The sequence below is a fragment of the Pinus tabuliformis genome, chromosome 2_2 (genome assembly GCF_031772625.1).
Source record: "Pinus tabuliformis cultivar Carrire ecotype Pingquan chromosome 2_2, CPIR1, whole genome shotgun sequence".
Classification (NCBI taxonomy): domain Eukaryota; kingdom Viridiplantae; phylum Streptophyta; class Pinopsida; order Pinales; family Pinaceae; genus Pinus; species Pinus tabuliformis.
In genome coordinates this window covers 208,300,680-208,312,669 of record NC_142300.1, presented here as the reverse complement: position 1 = coordinate 208,312,669, position 11,990 = coordinate 208,300,680, and the positions used below count along the sequence as shown (strand labels likewise).

General features: G+C 37.2%; 1 protein-coding gene across 1 annotated transcript; it reads left to right on the top strand.

Annotated features, from left to right (window-relative positions):
• Positions 1-1,585: 1,585 nt before the first annotated feature.
• Positions 1,586-7,790, top strand: LOC149192071 (homeobox-leucine zipper protein HOX32-like). The gene is made up of 18 exons (XM_089404472.1): positions 1,586-2,175; positions 2,258-2,417; positions 2,548-2,654; positions 3,543-3,633; positions 3,720-3,815; positions 3,948-4,061; positions 4,151-4,234; positions 4,367-4,522; positions 4,638-4,712; positions 4,820-4,926; positions 5,011-5,203; positions 5,387-5,572; positions 5,727-5,807; positions 6,025-6,159; positions 6,337-6,662; positions 6,785-6,890; positions 7,149-7,298; positions 7,424-7,790. Exons 1-18 carry the CDS (start codon positions 1,967-1,969, stop codon positions 7,568-7,570), a joined length of 2,523 nt encoding a protein of 840 aa, XP_089260598.1. The 5' UTR covers positions 1,586-1,966; the 3' UTR covers positions 7,571-7,790.
• Positions 7,791-11,990: the final 4,200 nt, after the last annotated feature.

Sequence of the window (11,990 nt, the reverse complement as noted above, 5' to 3'; positions counted from 1 at the left end):
TTTATGTCATGAATTCGATGAAATGCTAGCATAAGTCTAAAACACCTCTCTTTTTCCTAGTGAAGGGGAAGAATGTAAGTTAATCTTGTAGCTAGAGGACTATATTTTTTGCCATAAATTTGATAAGCATCTAATATTTTTTTTAGATATAATTAGAGCTCCACCATGATCTAAGTTCTATATATGGCAAAACCATGTCCCTAATGCTTTTGGCCAATTCTAAATCAATCTAGATCATAAGAGATTCAATTAAACTTTCAAATCATTAGGAAGTTCGACTTCATGTGTCCCTAGATTCCAAGAATGAAAGGGAAGTTTTCTATGAGATTGGACTTCAAATTTATACTATGGATTTGATCAAATGACAATGTATAATCCAAAGCATCTCCCTTCTCCCTAGCTAAGGAAAGCATGGAAAGATTGACAATTTATAATCCAAAGCATCCCCTTCTCCCTAGGTAAGGAAAGCAGGGTAATATTTCAAGAGTGTAATTTTTTGCACACATAACGACATAGAAGAGGAAGAGAAATGAGTAAGTGAATATTGTAGCAAATTAACCACAACACATTTGATAAAAATCTAATATATTTCTTAAGATCCAAGTTTCATGTGTTAAAAAAATGAGGTTTTTGCCCAATTCTAAATTGATTAGGATTGTAGAAAATTCAAACAGAATTACAAAATCAATAGGAACTCTGGCTTCATGTATTCCAAATTTAACAATGGAAAGAGAATTTACTATAAGATTGGACTCCAAATTTATGCTACAAATGTTATCAAATGCTAATGTGTAATCTAAAGCACCTCCCTTCAATCTAAATAAGAAAAAAAAAGAAATAAGATTTCAATAATGCATGATTTTTTTTTGCATAAAAGAAAGAGAAATAAATACCCTATATAGAAAGTAAACTTTATCCAGAGAGATGCTCTCCAATCCAATATGAAAGAGACATTGTAATATCATCTCAATTTTTGTACTGAAAAAAGAGATTTACACCTTGAAAAAATTTAACCTCAGAGCAAGCTCTTACTAAATCCATAATTAAAAACACACAATAAAATTATTTTCAAATTACAATTAAAAAAAAAATTACTCTCTTAAGAAACCAACATGATAAGCTCAGAGCTCTTGATAAATCCATAATTAAAAACACCCCAGTAAGACTACTTGCAAATTACAATTAAAAAAATAAAATTACTCTCTTAAGAAACAAACATGATAACCTCAGAGCAAGCCAACCAACCATGACGTGCAAAACAGCACCACATAACCGTATCCTGATTCCGAATGCTGTCATGCCTGTTATCCGTGGGAAACCATGCATGGCTTTCTCCTCGCTGCTGCGAATGTGCGTGGTTGTCTAGTCAGGAAATCGGTGGCGTAGATACATGATGATTTGCTCATACTCGGATGATGATGATGCAGTGGGGCGAGAGGACATGGCATGATACATCATGATACACGAAATGACGGGCTCAAGGCAGGGAACTGTTCGCACGCACATACATGATGATCATGGCATTGGCATGCTATGTGTCATTGCTATTAGACTGCATCGCCATATCTCCACGGCGGCGGAAAATAGATTTGTTTTTGCTCGAGTGGAGTGAAGTGGAGACAGTTCCCCTGTCAAACGCTCTGGCACAATTCATATTCTTCCCTTTGTATTGTATCGACAGAGGAACTGTTTCTCCTCGTAGAGACATTTCGTCAAATGCTCAGTATTGTATACCGTATTTTATTATTGCTCCCACTGCACCACAACACCTCAGCATAGGAAACCACATTTGCTCTTCCTCCCCTGTTTAAAAACAAAACGCTCCACATCCCCCAACTGACAGAGAGGCCTCTGGCTCGCCCACCATTTTATTTACACAGCAGATCTCCACTTCTACTTCCACTTCCACATCCAGATCGAAACTCTGCTAACATTCCTGATGACTCTATTCTGCTATTGGTGAGGAATGACTGTGACTGTGGTGACAGCGCAATCTTTTGGAATGGAAGCGGGCAAGTACGTTCGGTACACTGCAGAGCAGGTGGAAGCTCTGGAACGCCTTTACAATGACTGCCCAAAGCCCAGCTCTCTGCGTCGCCAGCAGCTCATCAGAGAATGCCCAATCCTTTCACACATCGAGCCGAAGCAAATCAAAGTCTGGTTCCAGAATCGAAGGTATTTTTATCTTATTTTATCATTGCCTCAATAGTATTCTTGATAAAGGGATCAAAGATTATAATGGCGATCACTCATGCAGATGTAGAGAGAAACAGCGCAAGGAGGCAAGTCGTCTCCAGACTGTCAACAGAAAGCTCACAGCCATGAATAAGCTTCTTATGGAGGAGAACGATCGCCTTCAGAAGCAAGTCTCGCAGTTGGTTTACGAGAATGGCTATTTCAGACAGCAGATACAGACTGTGAGTTTTGGTCAAGTAGATCAAAGAGTTCAAACCCCCTTTTTCTTCATTGAAAATGCATGTGTTCTGTCATTTTTTGGACCAGCAATGGCTCCCGTTGAACTCTTTTTGAATTTGATGTATTTTGCAGGTTTCTATTACCACCACAGATACTAGCTGTGAGTCTGTTGTTACTAGCGGTCCGCATCCGCACCACCTCACACCTCAGCATCCCCCAAGGGATGCTAGCCCCGCTGGGTAAGCTTATTTCCCCACTTTTTATTTGGATACCTGTTTAATCTTAAGCTTCAAATGGTGATAGATGCCCATTTTTCCATTTCTGTATGTAAAGGCTTGTTTCTGTTCATAAAGATTTGTTTATGCCTGTACAGTGCATTTAGGTTATGATCTTAAATTCAAATTACTATTATTATTTGGAAAAAGAATTTCTGTAAACTTGACAACATGATCGTCTATGGACAATTGATACCCAATAACCAGCACAATCACCCACTTGATACTGTTCATTTAGACAGAGTGTTCTTCAAAATGGCGACAGATGCCCATTTTTCCATTTCTGTATGTAAAGGCTTGTTTCTGTTCATAAAGATTTGTTTATGTCTGTACAGTGCATTTAGGTTATGATCTTAAATTTAAATTACTATTATTATTTGGAAAAATAATTTCTGTAAATTTTAAAACATGATCATCTCAGGACAATTCATACCTAATAACTAGCACAATCACCCACTTGATACTGTTCATTTGGACAGAGTATTCTTGGTTCTTGTTATAGACCTGGCATGAAGATCTGAAACATCCCCATTCCTAAATAGAGTGATAAGAGTAGATAGACCTATTGCAAACCTGTTTTTCAAAGACAGCACTGCAACTAAATAATGATAATCAGAGCTTTCAAAAATTGTCCCTAAAAACAGAAATTGTATCTATAAAGAATGCGTAACCTATAAGGGGAAATTTCCAAGTTTCGATGAAGTAATGCAAAGCTTTGCCCAGACTTGGGCCTCGTTTTTATCCATCAGTTAAGTTTCCAAGTCCCTAGGATATACCTGTTTAATATGGAAGAATCGTTAAATGTATCCTGGTTTGCTCTGACTGTAATGTTGTTGATTTTCTACCCTACAGATTCCTGTCTATTGCAGAGGAGACTTTGACGCAGTTTCTTTCAAAGGCTACAGAGACTGCTGTTGATTGGATCCAGATGCCCGGGATGAAGGTTTGTTAAATCAATAAATTTATAGGCTGTCATGTCTTTCATTACTTCCTGCAGTACAATGAAGGGAATTCGGGATGTTTTTGCAGCCTGGTCCGGATTCTATAGGCATTGTGACTATTTCTAACAGTTGCGCTGGAGTTGCTGCACGAGCTTGTGGCTTTGCAGGTCTCGAACCTTCAAAGGTAAAGGATTTCATTTTCCATTTTCTACTTATTAAACCATGAACATTCCCAAAGGAAAGTACTATTTAAGTAGGCGGCAAGGTTTTTACTTTATCATTAAATACATTGGAAATTGGATTTGATCAAAATCAGGTCGCAGATATTCTTAAAGATCGTCCCGCTTGGCTTCATGATTGTCGGCGCCTGGATGTTTTGACTGCATTTCCTACGGGAAAAGGAGGGGCAGTCGAGCTTCTATACACGCAAGTAAGTGGCGGCCTTTGAATGGGAGTCTAGATTGAGCTGTGCAAATGTAAGCAGAAATCAATTTCTAATTGTTATTACAATCACTGCAGATGTATGCTCCAACTACATTAGCTCCTGCTCGGGACTTATTGACTCTGAGATACACATCATTGTTGGAAGATGGCAGTCTTGTGGTGAGTTGAGTCCTTTTAGCCTGATATCCATGGCCCAATGGCTGGCACGACTGATCTTTTTCTTTATATTCTTTTCTCAATTGCCAATCCTCAGTCCAGCCTTCATCTCCTTTATTGGTATGCTTTGTGAAGGTTTGTGAAAGGTCATTGACTGGTACTCAGAGCGGTCCAAACATGCCGTCTGTCCAGCACTTTGTAAGAGCACAGATGCTTCCCAGTGGTTATTTGATACGTCCCTGTGAAGGTGGAGGCTGTATAATTCATATTGTTGATCATATGGACTTGGAGGTACTCATCATTTCACTACAAAACAGCCTGCTAGGCCATGATCCTTTTCTTAAGAGTTGCCTGTCTTGGATGCCCTGATTTAACTGACTACTGAATCATTTTTTCCACTGTACAGCCTTGGAGTGTTCCTGAAGTTATACGCCCACTTTATGAATCATCTGCTGTACTGGCCCAAAAAATGACGATTACGGTATAGGCACCCTCCAATATTGATTCTGTGAATCATCTGATTATAAAATAATGGTAGAAAACAATACTACATTACATAGTTTAACTAACTAATCGTTACGGTTTTAGGCATTGAGACATTTGCGTCAAGTAGCTCAAGAGGTCTCAGGTGAAGTGGTTCTTGGTTGGGGTAGGCAGCCAGCTGCTCTGCGGGCATTTAGCCAGAGACTGTGCAGGTACCACTTCCTTGCTATGTTAATGATTAGATGCTGCTACGTCATAATCAGGCTTCCATATCTGATGAATTCTTGTTCATGCAGGGGTTTCAATGATGCTGTGAATGGCTTTGCAGATGATGGTTGGTCTTTGTTGGGTAGTGATGGGGTGGAGGACGTGATCATTGCCATAAATTCATCTCCAAGCAAATTTTTAGGTTCTCAAATTGCTTCTTCTGATGGCCTTTCAGCTCTGAATGGGGGCATTATGTGTGCTAAGGCATCTATGCTATTACAGGTTAACATGGAGCCCTAATTCCAGAATTTTCAAATATAAATCCTATGAATGTTATTTGCAGAGAGAATCTAAATAGAAGGATATCCTTGATAATTTTGTTGAGCATCTTGAAAGTTCTCCGTCTCTTTGTGAATGAGATGGATTGTGTATTTGATAAAATGAAATTGCATCTGCAATGTGCAGAATGTGCCTCCAGCACTACTTGTCCGCTTCTTGCGGGAACATCGCTCAGAGTGGGCTGATTGTAACATTGATGCTTATTCTTCAGCTACCATGAAAGCAAATGCTTACAATGTTCCAGGTTCACTGGGAGGCATTACAGGGAGTCAAGTTATCCTTCCACTGGCACATACTGTGGAACATGAAGAGGTAAATAGACTTTGATGCACTACTTGATTTAGAAAATGCATACGAAATTCTTTCTATTTGGATGAATTATTCTCTTTTTATATGAATGAAAACAATTTTTCTCAACTTGTGAACTTGTGCTTTTTTGGGGTGTTTTGCATAAATCTACTGGCAGTTCTTGGAAGTCATCAAACTTGAGGGACATGGTCTCACACACGAAGAAGCTTTGCTGTCTAAGGATATGTTTCTGTTACAGGTATTCTTCTATGGGTACTGGATGTGAATTGATACTGCTGCAGTTGTTATGCTTGATGAGATCTCAATTCTTCTCCATGGGGTTTAGAAAAAGAAAAAATTATTGTTCAAACACTGGCAGATTTTTTATTGGCTTCTTGAACTAGATCTCATTGGGTGCTAAAGAATGCATTTAATCTTTTTTCTGAACTGCTATTTTGATCTTTGTTGTTGGTCAGCTCTGTAGCGGAATAGATGAACATGCAGCTGGATTCTGTTCTCAACTTGTGTTTGCACCAATTGATGCATCTTTTGCTGATGATGCTCCTCTGCTGCCATCTGGTTTCCGAGTAATTCCTCTAGAATCTGGACCAGTTGAGTAATATGTTCTAAGCAGTGTGTTCAGTAAACTTGACCTTAATATATTCTGGAATTACATATGACACGATGGAGATGTTTAGCAATATATAACATTTATTGGTATTGACAACCGCTGTATGGTAACGAGGGGCTGATTGTATCTTTGGCTAAATGAAATCTGCATGACGCAGGATGTTTCTCCTCCAAACCGAACTTTGGATCTAGCTTCTGCTCTTGAGATTGGATCAGCTGGAACTCGAGCAAGTGGTGATTGTGGTGATAGCCCATGCAATCTGAGATCTGTATTGACTATTGCTTTCCAATTCACTTATCAGAACAATGTGCGAGACAGTGTAGCAGCCATGACTCGCCAGTATGTCCGTAATGTTATAGCATCTGTTCAGAGGGTTGCCATTGCACTAGCTCCTTCTCAACAGAGTCCTCATCTAGGACCAAGGCTACCTCCTGGTACCCCAGAAGCACTTACGCTTACTCGTTGGATTTTTCAGAGCTACAGGTAAACAAGGGAAACATGTGCAGTGCTCACAGTAACTTTTGTTTTGGAATACTCCATGATTTTAATTTCAAGTATATGAGTATTCTGAAGTTATGGTCTGCTGATTACAATTTTTTGGTCAGGATGCATCTAGGACTAGAGCTTACTGGAGATGATTCTGAACCCAATGAGTCTGTGTTGAAACTCCTGTGGCACCATTCAGATGGAATCATGTGTTGTTCCTGGAAGGTATGCACGACACAAAGAGGGACTAAGATACTAAAAATTTGCATGTCTCTCTCCTTTTGCTGATTGATAAAACTAACTCTGAAAGGATAGAATCTTTCCATCTAGTGGTCATGAATCTAATATCCATTGAGCTTTTGTATGCACAAACATTGTAGTCCCTGAAGCCAATTGCAAAATGTACATGGCCAATGAAATCTGAGGCATGGCTTACTGGCCATGTATCACATTTTAATATTGTACTATGCTTTTGACTTGCAGCCATTGCCAGTTTTCACATTTGCAAATCAGGCAGGGCTTGATATGCTGGAGACAACCTTGGTTGCTCTGCAAGATATATCATTGGAAAAAATACTTGATGAGAATGGCCGCAAGAGGCTGTGCTCAGATTTTACGCAAATTATGCAGCAGGTAATGCTTCCTTTGAGATTGTGCTGCTGCCTTACACGGGACCCACCGTAGGCAGGACTTGTTAAAGTTTGGCTTGTTTGCAAGTATCCATGGTATAACTAATTTGTTCATTTTCTTTATGACAGGGCTATGCTTATCTGCCCTCTGGAATATGCATTTCTAGTATGGGCAGGCCTGTTTCATATGATCGAGCTATAGCGTGGAAGGTACTTAATGATGAAGACGTTATTCATTGCATAGCTTTCATGTTCTTGAATTGGTCTTTTGTGTGACCAGTTTTGGGATGTAAATTCAATAGAAAAGCCATGTTGGGATGTTATCATCCAAACAAATGGGTTTACTGCCTTTTGAAGCTTTTGTAACTTTAAATTTTATGCCAGCTGGACAGAACAACCCTTCTAAAAGATTTTAAAGGCTCTAATGGATCATGTAAGCAGCATCTTATGGATGCATTTTCTTTAATTAAAGGACAGACGCTTAGTTACTGAGGCCTATCTGTAAAATTTCTTTCTTGGGCATTTTGATCTTTTGATTTGCAATGACCTCAGCTTCATTTGCCATAAATATACTCGGAAGCAACGAGTATGTACAGTTCTATCTCAGAAATATAAGTAGAAGTGGCTGAGTTCACATCCTTCTGATAAGCCCTTGGGACGTTTCTCCTTGTTTCATGAACAAAATGGGATGATAAAAAGGAAATTCTTCTCCTCTTTTGTTCCTTGCTAGCAAGTTTGAACAGTCTGCTTTTTTCCTTCATCATATAGAACTATTGAATCCTCTTAACATAAAGAGCAAACCAGGAGTCTTTGGCAAGCTGCCCACCATCGTTAGTTTTTCATCCTAATAACTTGTTATTAATGAAGTTGCATACATGAGAGGATATAATCTTTGTGCACTAGAACTTTCTGTTTGGAAGTAAATCATTTCTGTGGCATGTAGTAGAGGAACCCAATCCCCTGAAGGCAGCATGGTTTCAGTACTATGAGGCAGCTGGTCCTACTGATAAAACATAATTCTAAGAATTTTTTAAAAGAAGATGGGAGGAGGATAAACTACTAGCGTTTCAGCGCAGTCTCGACCACTTTTCATCTTTTTCTGGTTAGGCCATTTTATTGCTTAAATAAGACAATTACACTTGTGTATCGTTATAAGTCTAATTTGTCTTTCTTAGGGGTTTTCGACGAATCTATAACCATCTGTGCTATTTTCAGCACTCTTTTTCGTTAATTACAACATGTTTTATCCCAGATTTGGTTCGCCGGATTCTGGTAATACCTGGTCAGAATAAGGCCAAAAACATTGGATCGTTATCCAACTCTGATCATTAGTGGATTCTAAAAGCTGTTGGACTGGCCTGGCTTTATCTACGGACCCAAGTAAAAGTTATAGTGGGTTGCAGCGTGCTTGAACTGGACGCATGGACCGTTTGAACATGGCCCACTGAAGACGAAGGACATGGAAATGTGATAAGTCAATCTGACTTGTTAAATGTTTTTTTAATGTTATCCAATAAAATAAGATCGGTGGAGTTGGGGTGAAAGCAACTCACAACTGTGGGACACTATTGATAATGTAATGTAATGCTAAGGCTTCAATCAGAAGAAAGCCCAGAATGGTAGTTGTGTTCAGAGCATCTGAAACACTTTAAAGTATGTTACGAAATGCGTTTTCTTGGCAGGGGGGAATGCATTTCTAGTGATTATATATGGATGGATCTGCCTGTCTCTGCCTTCTGACATTCCTCCCAGTAGTCAGCAATAATCCGAGAAATTCTCAGGTTAAAAGTATGCTGGTAGGAAGTTAGGTAGGTTTCTTGCAGGCTGCATTAAACCCAACAAAAAATCATTAGCGAAATCTGGGCTGCCAGTGGATGGGTGGGTGGCTTACCTGCACAATTAATTAACCTCTCCTCTCCGTTACCCCTCCCTAAGTTTGTCCACCAGCAAAAGTAAAACAAGAGTGAATTACATAAACATTTCCAGTAACAAGAAAGCGGCCTCACAAGTAAAATATTGCAAATGATTTTGATTGGATAAGCCAGTCATGAATCCTTACTGTTGCTCTTTTACAATTTGTAATGAGAAAGTGGAGTTACAAATAAAGAGAGTTCTTCAACTGTAGCTTACTTCAAGCCATGGAGTTGGACACTCTGCTAAAAAGACAATTGCACAATGCTTGCAAGATTCAAGCAGCCAATTATGATCTTATCGGTATCGTAAAATGTTATTTTTGTCTCCAAAAACTTGAACCACTGTGATCATCCTTACTCATCCAAGATTAACCGACAGTCTTTTTCTCGAGGTTTCTTCCAGTTGGATGATTAATACATAAGACGTTCGATCCGAGCCCAGATGCAAGAGAGCGATGCCCAATAATTATGCCTATTGTTTGTGACTGTGACCAGGCCATAATTGCAACCGCAACAAAACTATGCTTACGATAACGACAAGCTAACATTACAACCACAACACGGTCCAACAACAAGGTCCATGTAAGCTACGACCAACAAGGTCCATGTATGGAAGATTCTCGGTTCAAGTTTGACTGAATATACAACTTGACACTGCCCCATGGTACATCAATCACCAATATCAAACTAACATGTGTCACCATCATGGGTCGTCATAAAAGGGGTGGGTGCATTGATCTCTCAAGAAGAAAGAAATTATTTTAATATTCACAAGGCTAAAGACAGTCTATGGGACAGATTGCTTTTTCATCTACTTGATGTATTTGGCCCTTTTTCATTGAAGGTTCAAAATAAATGATTATAGCTTCTTGACAAACCCCTCGCTAAATAGATTATCCCAACATATCTGCATAACTTTCCTTGTTGTCTTTGAAGGCTTCACATTCTAAAATGAAATGTTTTTCTGTTTCCCCAACATTCTAAGATTTGTGCGCAACTAAATTTCAAAACTAGAAATGTGATTTATAATTTTGACTCTTTTTTTGCAATATTTAATTAATTTTTGTGATAATTGTAATTTAAATCATGTTTTTTTTTTTTTTTAATAAAAAGAATTTTTATACTCTTCTTTTTTTATTTTAACTAGGTTAAGTGTAGTTTTGGGTTAGCTTATTTATTATTGAAGAATTATTATTAAAATTACGTGAAACTCTCTCCAGTGTGGATGTTATTTGGGAAAGTGTAATGCCTTAAAAAGTGGCTTCCATTGTCAACCCTTTCCCCGAAGTTTGAATCTAAGATTCAACAGGGACTAAATCCCACTCAAATCCTTAAATATTTTTGATATAATTGTATTAAGCAAGTATTAATATTTGGTATTTATTCAACTAGATTCTAGTAATGATAAATCAGAAAAAATGAAATTCTTATAACGCATAGATTTTTTTGTACATTATATTCTAAATGTTGTATGTATGATATTTATAATATCATATGATATGCTGTAAATATGATATTTATAATTCCATTTCAATTCAAAATGATTCTAATTAGATTTTAGGCTAAAAAATATTGCTTCTCTTTATTTTATTTTGAACCATTGAAAATAACCAACTCATGAAATGTTTAAACTATGATGAAATTGCAACACCAACAAAAATTACTTATTGGATTTTAGTAATGGTGAATTGAAAAACCTTAAATTCATAGAATGTTTAGCCGCCTTCTATACATTGTATTCTAAACATGTTAAGAATGAAGGATTAATTTTTTTTGATATTTACATTTTCATTAGTTTAGAATGATTTTTGTTAGAGTTTAAGTGGGAAAACATTGTTCTCTCTTCCTCTTCTTTTGAGGCATTGGAAAGGAGTCAATTCATAGAACATTTAGACTACGTTGCATAGCTCACTTTGTATTGGATTATTAGGGTTTGTTGAAATTGTGACTTTAGATGAAAGAAATTATTTTTTAAACTCAAAAATAGATTTTCCACCATCAAATACCCCTAGTGCAATTGGATTGTGCAATTTTAACATCTTCTCATATGCATTATGGTTTGAACGTCTATTAATTGCCTTTTTTTAACATTTATAATTTCGCCAAAAATTCCAATTTATCTTCCCCTTATTTCAAGCCATTGTTAAAGAGCCAATTTGTAAAATATTTAGATTATGATGAAAATGCAATTTTGATAGAGCTTACTTGTTGTAGTCCAATGATGGTAAACTAGAAAAGATTGAATTTGTAAAACATTTAGCCTCTTATGCATCATAGTCAAAATGTTTTACAAGTTGGCTTTTTTTGAAAATTTACAGTTTCATCAGATACAAAATGATTCTTGCTAAATTTCAATTAAAAAAAGACAAATTTTCTCCCCATATTCTAAATCACCGAAAAAGAACCAATTCTTAAAATATTTAAACCGCAATACAAAACTCACTTTGTATCCTCTTAAATTCTTAGAATCTTAAATAATTATACAATTTAAAATAGTTAGTAGAACCTACCACCTTGCCTCACAAAGCATGGAGTGTCTCCATTACACAATTACATTTGCTTTTGCACATTATAACACATCTTGGAAGAGAATTTCGACTTTATAGTTAGAGGTCCTCTAATCCATATTATTTTCCCCATTTTTTCTTTAAGTGTTTTTTATTAGTTTATCTTTGATATTAGTTTACATATCCCTTCCACACAAAAATGCTTCCTCCATAACATAAATTTTCAATTATGTGGTTATAATTTGTGTTACACATATCATCAATCATTGTATCACT

Bases quoted from the DNA above. Each gene is read 5' to 3' on its own strand.
- LOC149192071 (XM_089404472.1), top strand. From the start codon at position 1,967: ATGACTGTGACTGTGGTGACAGCGCAATCTTTTGGAATGGAAGCGGGC. The intron at 4,713-4,819 runs GTATAGGCACCC...TTACGGTTTTAG, and splicing joins CCCAAAAAATGACGATTACG to GCATTGAGACATTTGCGTCA. The intron at 7,299-7,423 runs GTAATGCTTCCT...TCTTTATGACAG, and splicing joins TTACGCAAATTATGCAGCAG to GGCTATGCTTATCTGCCCTC.